Below are 20390 nucleotides of genomic sequence, written 5' to 3' on the forward strand. Positions count from 1 at the left end.
TCAGCGGCGAAATAGATGAGATTCAGGCACAGTGAGAAAGTGAGAATCAGAGGAGCGAAGTGTGCGGGCTGGATTGAAGAAGGAGAGTAGCGAGGTGAGGTAGGAGGGGGCAAGGTGATGGACTGCTCTAAAGCCCGTGGTGAGGAGTTTTTATTTGACGCGGAGGCGGATGGGCAACCACTGGAGTTTCTTGAAGAGTGGGGAAACACGTCCCGAGCGTTTCTGTAGAAAAATGATCCAGGCAGCGGAGTGAAATGTAGACTAGAGTGGGGAAAGGCAGGAGGTTGGGAGGTCCGCAAGGAGGCTGATGCAGTCATCTAGGCAGGATGGGATGACATGGTAGCAGTTTGGAAGGAGAGGAGAGGGCAGATTTTTGCCATGCTGTGAAGGTGGGACCGACAGGATTTAGTGATGGATTGAATTTGGGGGGCTGAAGGAGAGAGAGGAGTCAAGGATAAGGCCAAGGTTCCGGGTCTGGGAGACAGGATGGGTGGTGGTGCCGTCTACAGTGATGGGAAAGTCGGAGAGTCGGAGCTCTGTTTTGGACAAGTGAAATTTGAGGTGACAGAGGACATCCAACTAGAGATATCTTGAAGGCAGAAGGAAATGTGAGACTGCAGAGAGAGAGAAGGAGAGAGATCAGGGCCTTATCTGTAATTTATTTTAATTTCTGTCTGCCCCTCTCTACTGTAAGATCCTAGTGGACTGAGATCTACTAACTCTTTTGTATTATCCTCTCCCAAGCGCTTAGTATAGTGCCCTGCACAGAGTAAATGCTCACTAAATAAGATTGCTTGAATGACTGGCATTTCCTTATAGTCCAAGTAAATCCAAAATACCCGACTTCCGGCCATGGGATTCGGCTGGCTGTTTTTTGAATGTGGTCGAGAGATAATTTCTTTTCCATTGCATAAACTCGTATTACTTTGGGCCGAATGAGTGATTTTACATAAAAACCGTGGCATCGATGATGGTGATGATGATGGTATCTGTTAAGCGCTTACTATGTGCTAAGCATTATTCAAAGCACTGGGGTAGATACGGGGTCATCAGGTTGTCCCATGGGGGGCTCGCAGTCTTAATCCCCATATTCCAGATGAGGTAACTGAGGCAAAAAGAATGTAAGTGACAAGGTCACACAGCAGACAAGTGGAGGAGCCGGGATTAGAACCCACATCCTCTGACTCCCAAGCTCGTGCTCTCTCCACTAAGCGATGGAAAGCCTTGCAACTAAACTATTTGAACGAAAAGTGCCTTACTGGACTGTGAGCTCCTTGAAGGCAGGGATCATGGCTACCAACTCTAGTGTACTGCGCTCTCCCAAGCGCTTTGAGAAGCAGCGTGGCTTAATGGAAAGACCCCGGGCCTGGGAGTCAGAGGTCATGGGTTCTAATCCCGCTCCGCCACCTATCAGCTGTGTGACTTTGGGCAAGTCACTTCACTTCTCTGTGCCTCAGTTTCCTCATCTGGAAAACGGGGATTAAGACCGTGAGCTCCACGTGGGACAACCTGATGACCTTGTATCAACCCCAGCGTTTAGAATAGTGCTTGGCACATAGTAAGCGCTTAACAAATGCCATCATCAATATTATTATTATTATTTTTCCAGTGCCCCGCACACGGTAAGTGCTCAGAAAATACCACTGATTGAGTCAGTGATTTGCGCTCTGAGTGGCTGATGGAGAGGACTAATCCTTGGCCTGTTTTTCCAGCTGAAGCATCACTCTGTGGAGAGCCCTTCGGAGTTGTGCTCTTTGAATGTCAGTGGGCAAAATTTGTACATGGTAAGTATGAATTGCTTCCAATCACAGTATAATAATCATCATCATCACATTTATTATGTCCCAAGTACTGTATTGATTGCTGGGGAGCGCTTAGAACGGTGCTTGGCACATAGTGAGCACTTAACAAATGCCTCATTATTATTATTGAAAGATAATCAGGTCCACATAGGGATCACAGTCTGAGTAGGAGAAAGACCAGGTCGAAGCAGCGGGGCCTAGTGGTTAGAGCCCAGGCTTGGGAGTCATAAGGACATGGGTTCTAATCTCAACTCTGACACCTGTCTGCTGTGTGACCTTGGGGAAGTCACTTTGCTTCTCTGGGCCTCAGTGACCTCATCTGTAAAAAAAAAAAAAAGAGGTTAAGACTGTGAGCCCTATGTGGGACAGGGAATTTGTCCAACCTAATTTGTTTTCATCCATCCCAGAGCTTAGAATGGTGCCTGGCACATAGTAATAATAATAATAATACTTATGGTATTTGTTAAGCACTTACTATGTACCAGGCACTATACTAAGCGTTGGGGTGGATACAAGCAGATCGGATTGGATACAGTCCCTGTCCCATGTGGGGCTCATGGTCTCAGTCCCCATTTTACAGATAATAATAATGTTGGTATTTGTTAAGCGCTTACTATGTGTAGAGCACTGTTCTAAGCACTGGAGTAGATACAGGGTAATCAGGTTGTCCACGTGAGGGTCACAGTTAATCCCCATTTTACAGATGAGGGAACTGAGGCACAGAGAAGTGAAGCGACTTGCCCACAGTCACACAGCTGATAGGTGGCGGAGCTGGGATTAGAACCCATGACCTCTGACTCCCAGGCCCGGGCTCTTTCCATTCCTCTCTCCTCTCTCCTCTCTCCTCTCTCCTCTCCTCTCCTCTCCTCTCCTCTCCTCTCCTCCCACCTCAGGGCCCTCTCCCCTCGTTCCACCTCAGGATGCCCTCTCCTCATTCCACTTGAGGAGCCCCTCCTCTCCTCTCCCTCCATCTCAGGGCCCCTCCCCTCCTCTCCTTCCACCTCAGACCCCCCGCCCCATCCCTCACCCCTCAGGACCCCCATACCTGAGGGGCAACGTGGTGCGGCATCGCCCCTGGTATGCCCCAGCCCAGGAGTGGGTGACAGGGACCTGTTCTCTCCGCGGACCCCAGTGGGCCTCGGCTGGGGTGGTTTGCAGTATCTGTCGTGGGTCTGGTCTTCTCCCGCGAAAGGGACAAGTTCTAAAATGAGACACAAGGTGGTCTAGTGGATAGAGCACAGGCCTGGGAGGCAGAAGGGCCTGGGTTCTAATCTCGGCTCCGCCGCTCGTCTGCCGGGTGACCTCGGGCAGGTCACTTCTCTGTGCCTCGGACACCTCATCTGTAAAATGGGAGTTTAGATTGTGAGCCCCATGAGGGACAGGGACTGTGTCCAATCTGATTATCTTGTATCTACCCCAGCGCTTGGAACCCCAGGTCTCCCAGTTGCCGGTCGTTGGGCAGGGATTGTCTCTATCTGATGCCGAATTGTACATTCCAAGCACTTAGTACAGTGCTCTGCGTACAGTAAGCCCTCAATAAATACCATTGAATGAATGTAACTTTAAACGTGTGACTGACTTCTCTGTGCCTCAGTGTCCTCATATGTACGATGGGGATTAAATAACGGTTCTCCCTCCCCCTTAGACTATGAGCCTCATGTGGGTCAGGGAGTTTGACCTAATGATCATCAGTCGTCATCAATGATATTTATTGAGCGCTCACTATGCGCGGAGCACCGTACAAAGTGCTTCGGAGAGTTCAGTACGGTAGGGTTCAAAAGCAGCATGGCCTAGTGGATAGAGCACAGGTCTGGGAGTCAGAAGGACCTAGGGTCTAATCCCGGCTCCTCCACTTGTCTGCTGTGTGACCTTGGGCAAGCCATTTCACTTCTCTGTGCCTCAGTTACCTCATCTTTTAAATGCGGATTAAGATTGTGAGCCCCATGTGGGATTATCTTATATCCACCCCAGCGCTCAGTACAGTGCCTGGAATGCAGAAAGTGCCTAACAAATTCCAAAATTATTATTATCGTTTGCATTATTATGAATAATGCATGCCTGAGTTATTACCCTAACTACTATCACATTTTCTAATTTCTAAGCTTCCTCATGTCACCACAAAATGTTCTCAAAAGTAGTTCATAATCAGTCAGGGACTTCCAGTTTTCTTGCAAATGAAAATGACAGGGATTTAAAAAAAAAAATTTTTTTTTTTGTTCCAGGCGAAGGAAAATGACTTCGTGCATTTTGACTCGGTCATTTACATCAATGCATCCGAGAACCTGTTACCATTAGGTAAGAAGAACCGGTGCTCTTAGCAGTCTGGCCTGTCAAGATTCACATCTGCAACCTCACCCAGGGGAAGCAGCAAGGGGCAGTGGCTAGAGCATGGGCCTGGGAGTCAGAGGGTCATGGGTTCTAATCCTGGCTCTGCCACTTTCATTCATTCATTCAATAGTATTTACTGAGCGCTTACTGTGTGCAGAGCGCTGTACTAAGCTCTTGGAATGTACAATTCGGCAACAGAGAGAGACGATCCCTGCCCGATGACGGGCTCACAGTCTAATCGGGGGAGACGGGCGGACAGAAACAAGACAACGTAATCACCTGTCTGCTGAGTGGCCTTGGGCAGTCACTTCATTTCTCTGGGCCTCAGTTACCTCATCTGCAAAATGGGGATTAAGACTGTGAGCCCCATTCAGGACAGAGACTGTGCCAATCCCGTTTCCTTGTATCCATCCCCACACTTACTTGGCACATAGTAAGCACCCTATTATTATTATTATTATTACTAACGCACCTCATACAGTGACGTTCTCAGTGGAATGGTAGGAAGCAGCTTGGCCCAGGGGATAGAAGACAGGCCCAACAGTGAGAAAGACCTGGGTTCCAATCCTGGCTCCTCTACTTGCCTGCCGCTTGACCTCGGGCAAGTCACTTTGCTACCCTGGGTTTCCTCAACTGCAAAATGGGGATTCGATCCCTGATTTCCCTCCTACTTAGACTGTGAGACCTGTGTGGGACAGGGACTGTTTCAGACCTGATTATCTTGTATCCATCCCCAGCATTTACAACAGTGCTTGTCACATAGTAGCGTGGCTCAGTGGAAAGAGCACGGGCTTTGGAGTCAGAGGTCGTGAGTTCGAATCCCAGCTCTGCCACTTGTCAGCTGTGTGACTGTGGGCAAGTCACTTCACTTCTCGGTCCCTCAGTGACCTCATCCGTCAAATGGGGATTAAGACTGCGAGCCCCACGTGGGACAACCCGATTCCCCTGTGTCTACCCCAGCGCTTAGAACAGTGCCCTGCACATAGTAAGCGCTTAACAAATACCAACGTTATTATAGTAAGCATTCAGCAAATACCACACAACAGTGTTCTCATCCCTGTCCGGTCTCATTAGTACAATGCCTGGCACGTAGTCAGCGCTTAAACACCATAAAAAAAAAGTCACGACCAAGGAATTTCCCTCAGTTTATTCCCCGGCAACAAACCATGGCAGCACAGCCCCACTCTGCGGGAGCAGACAGCGGGGGGAGCACTCTAGTTATTATTATTATTTGGATTATTATTGTTATATTTGTTAAGCGCTTACTTGTTGTCAGGCACTGTACTCAGCGCTGGGGTAGATACAAGGAAGTTGGGTTGGACACGGTCCCTGTCCCATGTGGGACTCACAGTCTTCGTTCCCACTTTACAGATGAGGTCACTGAGGCCCAGAGGAGCCAGGCGACTTGCCCAAGGTCGCCCAGCAGACAAGTGGCAGATCCGGGATTAGAACCTCTGTCCTTCCGACTTACGGGCCCGGACTCTAGTTCCTAGGCCACACTGCTTCTCTAGTCATTAAAACATTTTCAAGAGTTTTGTCTGATAAAAGGAAGCCCGGTTCAAACCCAGCAGCACAGTGCCAGGATGCTGCCTAGAAATAGAACTCTGATCAAGGACTGGTATTTATTGAGCGCTTTCTGTGTGCAGAGCACTGTACTAAGCGCCTGGAAGAGTACAATAGAACAGAGTTGTTAAGGTCCATCCTCTGCCCTGAAACACAGGAATAGTTTAAAGCCCAGTGACGGAGGATAATTGGGAGCTATTTCCGAAAGAGGTGAGAATTCAGTCAATCAATCGTATTTATTGAGCGGGCTCTTGGGCGAGTACAGTATAACAGAGTTGCTGGGCACATTCCCTGTCCGCAGTGGTCCGCTTAGTTTTACAAGGAGAAGCAGCATGGCGAAGGCCTAGGGGTCGGAAGGTCGTGGGTTCTGATCCTGCCTCATCCGCTTGTCTGCTGTGTGACTTTGGACAAGTCACCTCACTTCTCTGGGCCTCAGCTCCCTCATCTGTAAAATGGGAATTGAGACCGTGAGCCCCATTTGGGACACGGACCGCGTCCAACCCGATTTGCTTGGATCCACGCCAAGGCTTAGTTCGGTTCCTGGCACCCGATAAGCACTTAACAAATGCCACAGTTAAGTATTATTAAGCGGAACCAGAGAGTGTGTGTTAGACTTCTGACCCCCTGGGGCCTGCTCTGTGCCCTGACTTTTTTCTAGCTGCAGGGGCGAGGCCATTCTTTTCACCTCCTTTTGTTCCTCCTTCAAATTCCCCTCTCTCTGCGCTCGGCACTCATCCCATCTCGGCCTGGACCTTCCACCTTTCGTCTAGCACACAGCCGGTCCAGCAGGCTAAGCATAGGAGACGACTGTGACAGTTTCCTCGCCGGTCTCCCTGCTTCAGTTTGTACCGTGCTCGGAACCCGAATCCTCTGACTCCCAGTACTCTTTTTCACTGGACCAAGCTCAAACACAATAAGAGATATAAATTGTCATATATTAAAACGTGGCATTCATATGACAACATTTCTGCATTTTAAACCCAATCCTAGAGGATATTGGGCACAGCTGGAGGATTTTAGAGGGAAAATCAGGCCTGCGTTTTTATTTGTACGTGGCATTTTGGACCGGGCTTTTAACTAAACTTGTAGTTTGACTTCTAGGCATTAAATTGACAGTTTCCTGGTCTCACTTTTCCCTTTCTCCCATTCAGAGGCATTTCACACATTTCCCGCCCTCGAGGAACTGGAGCTCTCTTTTAACGGGATTGGGAACGTCTGTATCAGAACAGAAGATTTTCAGTATTTGGAAGTAAGTCCGATCCATCTGGATTTTCACATTCTCTCAGATGGGGCAGATGAGATGTACAGTCCCCGCAGCTGTAAGGAATGTGGGGTTTGGTGGGGTTTTCCGGGATCGAGGGAATATGTCCAGGGATCAGCCAGCAATGAAACAGGATCGCTGGGATTCACTCAGGAATAATAATAATACTGTTGGTATTTGTTAAGCCCTTACTCTGTGCAGGGCACCGGTCTAAGCGCTGGGGGAGACACAGGGGAATCAGGTTGTCCCACGTGGGGCTCACAGTCTTAATCCCCATTTGACAGATGAGGGAACTGAGGCACGGAGAAGCTGAGTGACTTGCCCACAGTCCCACAGCTGACAAGTGGCAGAGCCGGGATTCGAACCCATGACCTCCGACTCCAAAGCCCGTGCTCTTCCCACTGAGCCACGCTGCGTCTCCAACGTGGGGAAACGTGGGGCGGCTTCCGAGCCGCTGGCCGAGATCAAGCACTCGATCTCACACGCTGTTAACTAAAAGAACAGACGGAGATCGAGACGCGGAGAGTAAATGGAGAGAGGAAATCTCGCCGCCCATCATTCATTTGTCATCTCCGGATGGCAGATGAGGGAGCGTCGAGAAAAAGGATAAATCTCGGGTAGCAGACGTTACTTAAATGAAAACCCGTCAAGTATCTTGTGAAATTCCATCCGTCTAGAAATGAAGAGCAGAGTTTGCAGTTCTGTATAATAAAACTTTCAACTGTTAAGTAGGGGGTGGAACGAGTCAATTTTGGCTTCTGGCCATGCAGGACAGAAAAACCGCAGCCAGGAAAAAAACTTTAGGTGGGCTGATGCTCCTTGGTAAAGTCCGAGGTCATGAGTTCGAATCCCAGCTCTGCCGCTTGTCAGCTCTGTGACTGTGGGCAAGTCACTTCGCTTCTCTGTGCCTCAGTGACCTCATCTGTAAAATGGGGATTAAGATTATGAGCCCCACGTGGGACGACCTGATTCCCCTGTGTCTACCCCAGCGCTTAGAACAGTGCTCTGCACGTAGTAAGCGCTTAACAAATACCAACAACATTATTATTATTATTAGTTTTTGTGGTTTAGACCTTAGCCTAGTTGAGTAATAATAACGTTGAAGCAGCGTGGCTCAGTGGAAAGAGACCGGGCTTGGGAGTCAGAGGTCGTGGGTTCGAATCCCGGCTCTGCCACTCGTCAGCTGGGTGACCGTGGGCAAGTCACTTCACTTCTCTGGGCCTCAGTTCCCTCATCTGGAAAATGGGGGTGAAGACTGTGAGCCTCACGTGGGACAACCTGATTCCCTGTATCTACCCCAGCGCTTAGAACGGTGCTCTGCACATAGTAAGCGCTTAACAAATACCACTGTCGTCATCATCATCATATGAAGAGGGAGGGCGATCCAGGCCTGAGGCAAAAAGTGGCTGAGAGATTGGTGGTGAGAAGCGCTCAGTACAGTGCTTTGCACACAGTAAGTCTTCTACAAATACGATCGAATGAATGATAGACGGGGGCGAGGTAGAGCGAGAAGGTCGGTACGAGAGGAGCGAAGCGTGCGGGCTGGGATGGAGGAGGAGAGTCGTGAGGTGAGGGAAGAAGGGGTGAGATAGGGGGTGAGAAGTCCACTGCCGTGCACATAAGTGCCCAGTACAGTGCTCCGCGCACCGTAGGCCATCGATGATGAAGATAATATGAGATCTCTATGCTTTCGAGACCTGGGCGGCTGAGTGCTGGGTGAGTCTGGGTCTTTGCAGACCTTCCTCACTCTCCCAGTGGGGAACAGACAGGAAGCACTGCCATAATTATAATGATAATAATAATAATGATCTTTGTTAAGCACTTACTTGGGAAGCAGCTTGGTGAAGTGGTTGGTTAGAGCACGGGCCTGGGAGTCAGAAGGTCATGGGGTCTAAATCTTTTAGTGTTACGTTAACGTCCGTCTCTCCCTCTAGACCGTAAACCCGTTGTGGGCAATGAGCGGATCTGTCGTATTGCGGTGGGTGTTCAGTAAATACCACTGATTGATCGATTGCTTCTGAGGAGCAGCGTGGCCTAGTTCGTTCATTCAATCGTATTTATTGTGCGCTTCCTGCGTGCAGAGCACCGTACTAAGCGCTTGGAAAGTACAGTTCGGCAATAAATAGAGACAATCCCTACCCAACAACAGGCTCACAGTCTAGAAGTGGGGAAGAACTCAGGCCTAGGAGTCAGAGGACGTGGCTTCCTATCCTAGCTTCACCACTTGTCTGCTGGGTGACCTTGGGCAAGTCACTTTACTTCTGTGTGCCTCCGTTGCCTCATCTGTAAAATGGGGACTGAGACTGTGAGCAGGGACTGTGTCCGACCCAAATGGCTCGTATCCACCCCAGCGTTTAGTACAGTGTCTTGGCACATAGTAAGCACTTAACAAGTGCCATCGTCATTATTATTATTATTATTATTATTATTATCACAAACCCTAGACTAAGAGCTGGGGTAGATACAGTATAGGTAGGTCAGACAGAGTTCCTGTCCCACGGTGGGGACACAGACAAAGGGGGAGGGAGATCAGGTGTCGAATCACCATTTTTTCAGATAAATAATAATAGTGTTGGTATCTGTTAAGCGCTTACTATGTGCAGAGCACCGTTCTAAGCGCTGGGGTAGATAGAGGGGAATCAGGTTGTCCCACGTGAGACTCACAGTTAATCCCCATTTTACAGATGAGGTAACTGAGGCACCGAGAAGTTAAGTGACTTGCCCAGGGTCACACAGCAGGCATGTGGCAGAGCTGGGATAAGAACCCAAGTCCTCTGACTCCTAAACCTGAATTCCTTCCACTAGACCACACTGCTCCTCAGAATCAATCGATCAGTGGTATTTATTGAACACCTAATATGTGCAGGTCACTGTACTAAGCACAGCGTGGCTCAGTGGAAAGACCCCGCGTCTGGGAGGCAGAGGCCATGGGTTCTAATCCCGGCTCCGCCGCTTGTCGGCTGTGTGACTTTGGGCAAAGTCACTTAACCTCGCTGTGCCTCGGGTACCTCATCTGGAAAATGGGGATTAAAACTGTGAGCCCTACATGGGACAACCTGATGACCTCGTATCCCCCCCAGCCGCTTAGAACAGCGCTTTGCGCCTAGTAAGCGCTTAACAGATACTATCATCGTCACCACAGTACACGTCAGGGAAGCGGCGTGGCTCAGTGGAAAGAGCCTGCGCTTCGGAGTCAGAGGTCATGGGTTCGACTCCCGGCTCCGCCACTTGTCAGCTGGGTGACTGTGGGCGAGTCACTTCACTTCTCCGCGCCTCAGTGACCTCATCTGGAAAATGGGGATTAACTGTGAGCCTCACGTGGGACAACCTGATCCCCCTGTATCTCCCCCAGCGCTTAGAACGGTGCTCTGCACATAGTAAGCGCTTAACCAATGCCAACATTATTAATACACGTTCCCTGCCTACAAAGGGGGTTACAGTCTAGAGGGGGAGACAGACGGTAATGTAACGCTAAAAACATTTAATTTTTATGAACACATATGGGAACAGGAAGACTATAGCGTGCTCGTGGGCTCCTCTTGGAAAATAACCAGGCAAAGTCTCACGTCTTTTGGAAATGGCTCCCTATTATCCTCGATCTTTGGGCTTTAAGCTTTTCTTATTATTCGAAGGGAGATGTCTAAGGAAAGCCTTCTCTCTCTGTCTTTCTCCCTTTCTTTTTCTCTCTCCATCACCCCCTTCCCTCTCTCTCTCACACACACTCAGGCACACGCGAGTACATACAGCACATTCATTTTCTCCCCCTACGTTTATTTTAATAATGTTGGTATTTATTAAGCGCTAACAAGCCCGGAACCCCGGCGTGGTCCCTGACTCATCTTATTCTACCCGCAGATTCGGTCTGTCACCAATTCCCAACATGGCTAAAACCCGCCCTTTCCTCTCCATCCCCACAGCTACCCGGCTTACTGGATAGAACTTGGACCTGGGCATGGGTTCTAATCCCGCTCCGCCCCACATCCGCTGTGTGTCCGTGGGCAAGTCACTTATTGGTATTGTTCTTGTCCGTCCGTCTCCCCCGATGAGACCGTGAGCCCGTCAAAGGGCAGGGACCGTCTCTATCTGTTACCGATCTGTACGTTCCAAGCGCTGAGTACAGTGCTCTGCACAAGCAGCAGCATGGCTCAGTGGAAAGACCCGGGCTTTGGAGTCCGAGGCCATGGGTTCGAATCCCGGATCTGCCACTTGTCAGCTGTGTGACTGTGGGCGAGTCACTTCACTTCTCTGGGTTCCCTCATCTGGAAAATGGGGATGAAGACTGTGAGCCCCACATGGGACAACCCGATTCCCCTGTGTCTACCCCAGCGCTTAGAAAAGTGCTCTGCACATAGTAAGCGCTTAACAAATACCAACATTAGTATTATTATTATTAGTAAGCGCTCAATAAATGCTATTGAATGAATGAATGAACTTCTCTGGGCCTCAGTTCCCTCACCTGTAAAATGGGGATTAAGACTGTGAGCCCTACGTGGGACAGGGACTGTGTCCAACCTGATTATATCTACCCCAGCACTTAGAACGGTGCTTGGTACATAGCATGCCCTTAACAGATACCATTATTGAAGTCACTTCTCCTATCCCCCCCGGATTACTGCGTCAGCCTCCTCGCTGACCTCCCGGCCTCCCGTCTCTGCCCAGGCCAGTCCCTACTTCACTCTGCCGCCCGGATCGTGTCTCTACAAAAACGTTCTGGACACGTCCTCCCGCTCCTCAAGAACGTCCAGTGGCCGCCCCGTCCACCTCCGCGTCAAATCGAAGCTCCTCGCCCTCGGCTTGACGGCTGTCACTCACCTCGCCGATCTACCGCAGCCCGGCCCACGCATTCCGCTCCTCCGGCTCTAGCTTCCTCACCGTGCCCCCATCTCATCTATCTCGCCACGGACCCTTTTCCCACGTCCTCCCCCTACCCTGGAACTCCCTCCCCTCCCTGTAGCCAGACCTCTCTCCGCCTTCGAGACTTTACTGAGGTCCCGTCTCCAAGTCATTTAACTTCTCTGGGCCTCAGTGACCTCACCTGTAAAATGGGGATTAACCGTGAGCCTCACGTGGGACGACCCGATTACCCTGGATCTCCCCCAGCGCTTAGAACGGTGTTCTGCACATAGTAAGCGCCTAACAGATACCGACATTATCATCTCCTCCAAGAGGTCTTCCCTAATCGAGCCTTCTTTCCCCCGGCTCGCTCTCCCTTCTGCGTCGTCTGTGCACTTGGATCTGTGACCTTTGGACATTTGATATCCGCCCCTGCCCCCGACCCCACAGCACTTGTGTACATATCTTTAAATTATTATTTATTATTATTGTAAACGCATCTTTAAAGAATTATTATTGTTTTTATTACGATCAGATCTTTAAATTACTACAGACTATTCATTCGTTTTAACGTCCGTCTCCCCCTCTAACCTGTAAGCTGGGAACGTGTTTGCTGATTCTCTTGTATTCTCCGAAGCGCTTAGTATAGCGCTCTGCACATAGTAAGCACTCAATAAATACCATATATAGAGAAGCGGCGTGGCTCAGTGGAACAAGCCCGGGCCTGGAAGTCAGAGGCCATGGGTTCGAATCTCTGCTCTGCTACTTGTCAGCGATGTGACTGGGGGCAAGTCACTTAACTTCTCTGTGCCTCAGTTCCCTCATCCCCTTGATTCTATTTATCATGATTATGTTGCCTTGCTTTTGTCCGTCCGTCTCCCCCGATGAGACCGTGAGCCCGTCGTTGGGCCGGGATGGTCTCTATCTGTTGCCGAATTGTCCATTCCAAGCGCTTAGTCCAGTGCTCTGCACATAGTAAGCGCTCAATAAATACTATTGAATGAAAGGTAGGCGGGGGCGAGGTGACTGACTGCCTGAGGTCTATGGTGAGGAGTTTCTATTTGATGTGGAGGTGGATGGGCAGCGACCGGAGGTTCTTGAGGAGAGGGGATACACGGTCTGAACGTTTTCGTAGAAGACTCATTCGAGCCATTTATGGATCGATTGGGAAGAAGAGAGGTTAGTAGGGGAAGGCTCCCTGGAGGGGATACGATTTTAGTAGGGCTTTGAAGGCGGGGAGAGTAGGGAGGGTCTTTTGGGTTCGACTCCCGGCTCTGCCGCTTGTCAGCTGTGTGACCGTGGGCAAGTCGCTTCACTTCTCTGGGCCTCAGCGACCTCATCTGTAAAATGGGGATCAACTGTGAGCCTCACGGGGGACGACCCGATTACCCTGGATCTACCCCAGCGCTTAGAACAGTGCTCTGCGCATAGTAAGCGCTTAACAAATACCAACATTGTTATTATTATTTTGGATCTGAGGGTGGGAGGGCGGTCCCGGCCGGAGGGAGGACGTGAGCGGGCCGGGAGAGAGAACAGGGCACCTGAACTCGGGCCTAGCCGGTTGGGCTCCCCCGCAACAATACCGGCCCAGCAGGCCTAGAGGAGCAGCCCGGCCTAGCGGCTAGAACAAGGGCCTGGGAGTCAGAAGGACCTGGGTTCTAATCCTACCTCGGCCATATAGCTTTACTTCTTTGTGCCTCAGTTGCTCCATCTGTCAGTTACGATTGTTATTATCGTCATCCTTCTTAACTACTTATTTCTTTCTGTGCCCCCAAGGTCCTGGACCTCTCTTACAATAGCCTCTCTCCGGAGGCCATCTATGAGCTGGGAATTCTGCCCCGCCTCAAAACGCTCTTTCTGACCGGCAACGGGTTGACGTCTCTCCCGTCCAACATGGCCGTCGCGATGCAGTGAGTGTTTCCGGCCCCATTTCTGGACTCGATTATCTTTTATCTTGTATCTAATTATCTTGAATCTGCCCCAGTGCCGAGTCCGGTACTTGGCGTATATTGTAAATTAATAATAATAATGTTGGTATTTGTTAAGCGCTTACTATGTGCGGAGCACTGTTCTAAGCGCTGGGGTAGATACGGGGTAATCAGGTGGTCCCACGTGAGGCTCACAGTCTTAATCCCCATTTTCCAGATGAGGTATCTGAGGCACAGAGAAGTGAAGTGACTCGCCCACAGTCCCACAGCTGACAAGTGGCAGAGCCGGGATTCGAACCATGACCCGGGCTCTTGCCACTGAGCCACGCTGGAAATACTAGCAATAGTAGTAATAGCATTATTATTATCATTAATCTTACCACAGGTTAAAGGCCACTGTCGGGGAGTTATAGTTATCAGGGAGTGTCAACGGAAAGACAGTTTGGTTCAAATCCTTCTAATCGTAATAATGACGATGACATTCGTTAAGCGCTTACCGTGGGTCAAGAACTGTTCTAAGCGCTGGGGTAGACGTAAGCTGATCAGGTTGGACACAGTCCCTGTCCCACATGGGGCCCACGGTCTGAATCCCCATTTTACAGTCGAGGTCACCGAGGCACAGAGAAGTGATCTGTCCAAGGTCACCCAGCAGACAAGTGGTAGAGCCGGGATTTGAACCCAGGTCCTTCCGACTCGCAAGCCTATGCTCTAACCTCCAGGCCGTGCTGCTTCTCCAAAGCCTCCGGCCCCCGGTATTCCCAGGCAGTCTCCCATCCAAGTACTAACCAAGTCCGACTCCTTTTAGCTTCCAAGATCAGAACCTGGCTCCGCTACTTGTCAGCTGTGTGACCTGGGGCAAGTCACTTAACTTCTCTGGGCCTCAGTTACCTCATCTGGAAAATGGGGATTAAGACCGTGAGCCTCACGCGGGACAATCTGCTTACTCTGTATCTACCCCAGCGCTTAGAACAGTACTCGGCATATAGCAAGCGCTTAACAAATACCAACATTATGATGAGATCGGGAGCGTTCAGGGAGGTACGGCCTCTGATTCCCGTGCTCCATCCGCTAGGCCACCCTGTAACCTTTTGAAACCTAAGTATCTCTTCGCGGATGATAATAATGGCATTTGTTACGTGTTTACTCTGTGCCGGGCACTGTACTAAGTGCTGGAGTCGATACTAGCAAATCCAGCTGGACACAGTCCCCCGTCCCACCTAGGGCTCACGGTCTTAATCCCCAATTTACAGACGAGGTCATCGAGGCCCAGAGAAGTGAAGTGACTTGCCCAAGGTCACACAGCAGACGAGCGGCGGAGCCGGGATTAGAACCCATGACCTTCTGACTCCCAGGCCCGGGCTCTGCCCCGCCTGCCCAATACGTCCGCAACGGAACGCCTCATCTTCCCTCCCAAATCCTCTCTTCCTCCTAACTTTCCCATCACAGTCGACATCCCTTCCCCATCTCCTCATCCTCCCTATCTCTGCTGCCCACGATTTGATCATCATCCCTGAGTCCTTCCTTTCTTTCCAACCCCTTAGTCAGAGTTTCCAAATCCCATCAGTCTTTCCTCCACAATGCAGAATCCATCCCTTCCTCTCTATTCAAACAGCCACGCCTTTCCCTCTGCTTCTCCCCCCTCCCTTCCCCTCCCCTCAGCACTGTGCTCATCTCTCTATATTTTTATCATCCTATTTATTTTGTTAATGAGGTGTACATCCCCTTGATTCTATTTATTGCTATTGTTTCTGTCGGTCCGTCTCCCCCGATTAGCCTGTGAGCCCACCATTGGGCAGGGACTGTCTCTATCTGTTGCCGAACTGTACATTCCAAGCGCTTAGTACAGTGCTCCGCACATAGTAAGTGCTCGATAAATACGATTGAATGAACGAATGAATAAATGGACCAGCCATTTAGCCTAAAACCAGTTTGATGACTGGATCGGCCTCCTCTTTGGTCTCTCTGCCTCCAGTCCATACTCCATTTCACTGGCCGGATCGCTTTTCTAAAATGTCGTCCACCTATCTCGCACTCCTCCAAAGGCTCCGAGGGTTGCTTATTCCTCTTCTCATCCACTAGCCTCTTTGAAAGAAGGTATCGTCTCTACGACTCTATTGTACTCCCCCCAAGCACTTAGTACGGGGCTCTGCACGCACAGTAATTACTGAATAAACACCATTGACTGAGTGAAAAATTAAGGTTCTGTACATAATTCACCGATTCATTCAATAGTATTTATTGAGCGCTTACTATGTGCAGAGCACTGGACTTAGCGCTTGGAATGGACAATTCGGCAACAGATACAGACCATCCCTGCCCAGTGACGGGCTCGCAGTCTAATCGGGAGAGACGGACGGACAAAAACAAGACAACATAAACCCGATAAATAGAATCAAGATTTGCTATGGGCCTCATTTCACTTCCCCCCTCCAAAGCCCTACTGAAGGCTCGCCTCCTCCAGGAGGCCTTCCCAGATCGAGCCCCCATTTTCCTCAGCTCCCCCTCCCCTCCACGTCACCCCGACTCTCCCTCTTTGCTCTACCCCTCGCCCCAAGCACTTGTGTACTTATGTACTTATCTATAATTCTATTTATATTAATGACTGTTTACTTGTTCTGATGCATATATATGTACATATCTATAATTCTATTTATTTATATTGATGCTATTGATGCCTGTTTACTTGTTTTGATGTCTGTCTCTCCCCTTCTAGACTGTGAGCCCATTGTGGGCGGGGATTGTCTCTCTTTGTTGATGAATTGTACTTTCCAAGCGCTTAGTACAGTGCTCTGCACGCAGTAAGCGCTCAATAAATACAATTGAATAATGATCGACTGATCAAACAGAAACTCCCGACTATTGGCTTTAAAGAAACTCCATCAGCTCTCTCCCTCCTACCAATGCACTCTTTTCTCCCACTACACCCTAACTCACACTCTTGGCTCCACATAAGCTCGTTTACTCACATGCCTTGTTCTCATCTCTCTCATCTCCTGCATCTTGCTTACACCTTTCATTCATTCGTTTGTATTTACTGAGCGCTTACTGTGTTCAGATTATTGTACTAAGCGCTTGGAATGTATAATTTGGCAACAGATAGAGACAATCCCTGCCCATTGACGGGCTCACAGTCTAATCGGGGGAGACAGACGGACAAAAACAAGACGACTTAATCACGATAAATAGACTGAAGGGGATGGACACCTCATTAACAAAATAAATAGGGTAATAAAAATACATATACAAATGAGCACAGTGCTGAGGAAGGGAAGGGGAGAGGGGGAGGGGCAGAGGGAAAAGGGGAAAGGGGGGAAAGGGAAGAAAGGGGGGAAATCTTTCCCCACACGGGGAACTCCCCCCACCCTTCAAATCCGACAGACCACAGCTCTCCCCATCTTCAAAGCCCTTCTGAAATTATTTCCTCCAAGTGGCCTTCCCCGATCAATCTCTAATATCCCAGGGTAGATCCTTCTGACTGCAACTGTCTCTATCTGTTACCGATTTGTCCATTCCAAGCGCTCTGTACAGTGCTCTGCACATAGTAAGCGCTCAATAAAAACTATCGAATGAATGAATGAATGAACCTCCCCCAAGAGGCCTTCCCAGACTGAGCTTCCCCTTTTCCCTCTGCTCCCTCTGCTTCCCCTCCACCCTCTGCTCCTCCCCCTCCCCTCAGCACTTCGCTCATTTCTATATATTTCTATTACCCTGTTTATTTCGTTAATGAGGCGTCCATCCCCTTGATTCTATTTATCGTGATTACGTTGTCTTGTTTCTGTCCGCCCGTCTCCCCCGATTAGACTGTGAGCCCGTCATCGGGCAGGGACTGTCTCTCTCTGTTGCCGAATTGTACATTCCAAGCGCTTAGTACAGTGCTCTGCACATAGTAAGTGCTCAATAAATACTATTGAATGAATGAATGAACTTCTTCCTTTCTGTGCACTCGAGAGAGTCAGAATCATCTGAAGCATTTTTGGATAGTTCTTACCGACCCTGTTTCTTAAGCACTAACTTGTATGTCTCCCAAGCACTTAGTACAGTGCTCTGCAGTCAGTAAGTGCTCAATAAATACGATTGATTGATGTACAGACCCCCTTTTTTCTTCCCCCTGTTTGTAAGTTATTGTAAATTTACTGTTATAAATCGTTGTAAATGTATCGTTCATTCATTCATTCAATAGTATATATTGAGCTCTTACTATGTGCAGAGCACTGTACTAAGCGCTTGGAATGGACAGTTTGGCAACAGATGGAGACAGTCCCTGCACAATGACGGACTCACAGTCTAATCGGGGGAGCCGGACGGACAAAACAAGACAACGATCACGATAAATAGAATCAAGGGGATGGACACCTCATTAGCAAAATAAATAGGGTAATAAAAATATAGACAGATGAGCACAGTGTGGAGCGGAAGGGAAGAGGGAGGGGGAGGAGCAGAGGGAAAGGGGGCTTAGCTGAGGGGAGGTTCTATCGTACCTTCCCAAGCACTTGCTGTGCACACAGTAAGCGCTCAATAAATACGACCGAACGTTGAATCCTTTAGAGCTAATCTTCCCCAGGAGACTGTAAACTTCTGAGGGCCGGGATCACGACCGTTTCCCGTCCCCTACCCTTCTAAGCACATAGCAGGTGTGCAGTAAATACCCTCGCTCGACTGACGGACCGCTTCCCACCCAGATCTGCCCCGAGATGATCGATAGGGCCAGAACACGTTTTTATATCACAATAATTATGGTACTTGTTAAGGACTTGCGTGCCAAGCACTGTATTAAGCGCTGGGGTAGATGCCACTTAATCCGGCTGGACACGGTCCCTGTCTCTCATGGGGCTCCTGGTCTTTCCTTTTCTGAATGTGTGGATTTGTGCCCCAGTTCGTCCCTCCTGTGTCACCCTGACTTGCTCCCTTTATTCATCCCCCCATCCCAGCCCCACAGCACTTACGTATGTATCTGTAATTTTATTTATTTGCATCGATGTCTATATCCCCACCTCTAGACCGTGAGCTCACTGTGGGCAGAAAATGAAGCAGCGTGGGCTTTGGAGTCAGAGGTCATGACTTCGAATCCCGGCTCTGCCACCTGTCAGCTGGGTGACTGTGGGCAAGTCACTTAACTTCTCTGGGCCTCAGTTACCTCATCTGGAAAATGGGGATGAAGACTGTGAGCCCCACGTGGGACAACCTGATTCCCCTGTGTCTACCCCAGCGCTTAGAACAGTGCTCTGCACATAGTAAGCGCTTAACAGATACCAACATTATTATTATTATTGTTGTTGTATTGTCCTCTCCCAGCGCTTAGTACAGTGCTCTGCACACAGTCAGCGCTCAATAATTACAAATCAACGAATGAATGAATGTCATCAGAAGCTGTGTGTGGACACTGCCTTCAGGGCTCTCCATAACAATATTAGTAATAATCAATATTATTGGTCATAATAATAATAGTAGTAATAACCATCAGCTGGTTTTCTTTTAAACATCTGTTCTCTTCCAGCTCATGCTCATAATAATAGTAATATTAGTATTATTAATAACAATCACCATCAGCTGGTTTTCTTTTATACATCTCTGTCTTCCAGCTCGTGCTCATAATAATAGTAATATTCATATGGAGAAGCAGCGTGGATCAGTGGAAAGAGCCCGGGCTCGGGAGTCATACGGCATAGGTTCGAATCCCAGCTCTGCCACTTGTCAGCTGTGTGACTGTGGGCAAGTCGCTTAACTTCTCTGTGCCTTCAGTTCCCTCATCTGTAAAATGGGGGAATAACTGTGAGCCTCACGGGGGACGGCCTGATTCCCCTGTATCTCCCCCAGCGCTTAGAACAGTGCTCTGCACATAGGAAGCGCTTAACAAATGCCAACATTATTATTATTATCATTATTGTCATGAACAACAATAACCATCAGCTGGTTTTCTTTTATACACTTGTTCACGTCTTCCAGCTCACGTTCTTTGCGTCTCCCAAGCCAACCTCCTAATTGTTCCCAATTTTCAACCCTCCCATCTCCATTTCATAGCTCACTGCCTCCTCCTTAGCTTCACCCTTCCCCTTCTTTAAAATCTTAAAAAGCCATCTCCTCCAGGAGGCCTTACCTGATTAATCCCTGCCCCACCTTACACTCGTGACTCTACCACGTGTCTGCCGTGTGACCGTGGGTAAGTCACTTAACGTCCCTGAGCCTCAGTTGCCTCATCTATAAAATGGGCCCATAATAAGCGCTTAATAAGTACCATTATCATTATCCCCTCAGTCACTTCAACCCTTTTACACATTTATTACAGCCAATCCATGGGATTTATTCATTCAATAGTATTTACTGAGCGCTTACTATGTGCAGAGCACTGTACTAAGCGCTTGGAGTGTACAAATCGGCAACAGAGACGGTCCCTCCCCATTGAGGGGCTTACAGTCTTGAGTGCTCCCTGTATACGGAGCACTTTACTAAATGCATGGGAGAGTATAATACAATAAAAATAATAATAATAATAATAATAGTTGTAATATTTGTTAAGCACCGTTCTAAGCACTGGGGATTAAGAATGTGAGCTCCATGGGGAATAGGGACTGTGTCCAGCCTGATTAACCTATACCCACCCCAGGGCTCAGAGCAGTGCTTGGCACATAATAAGTGCTTAATAAGTACCATTATTATTATCCCCTCAGTCACTTCAAC

The 20390-nt window shown here is 49.0% G+C and overlaps 1 protein-coding gene across 4 annotated transcripts in view; it reads left to right on the forward strand.

Moving 5' to 3' along the window:
* The window catches only part of XRRA1 (X-ray radiation resistance associated 1), a 68094-nt gene that overhangs the window by 15271 nt on the left and 32433 nt on the right, over positions 1-20390 (forward strand). For all 4 annotated transcript variants that reach the window (XM_039911220.1, XM_039911221.1, XM_029049656.2 and 1 more), the window contains exons 4-7: positions 1713-1784; positions 4025-4097; positions 6845-6942; positions 13564-13697. In XM_039911220.1, the coding sequence (XP_039767154.1) occupies positions 1713-1784; positions 4025-4097; positions 6845-6942; positions 13564-13697 (377 nt within the window). The remainder of the gene's footprint in view (positions 1-1712; positions 1785-4024; positions 4098-6844; positions 6943-13563; positions 13698-20390) is intronic.

This window comes from Ornithorhynchus anatinus, chromosome 2 (genome assembly GCF_004115215.2).
Source record: "Ornithorhynchus anatinus isolate Pmale09 chromosome 2, mOrnAna1.pri.v4, whole genome shotgun sequence".
NCBI classification, from domain to species: Eukaryota; Metazoa; Chordata; class Mammalia; order Monotremata; family Ornithorhynchidae; genus Ornithorhynchus; species Ornithorhynchus anatinus.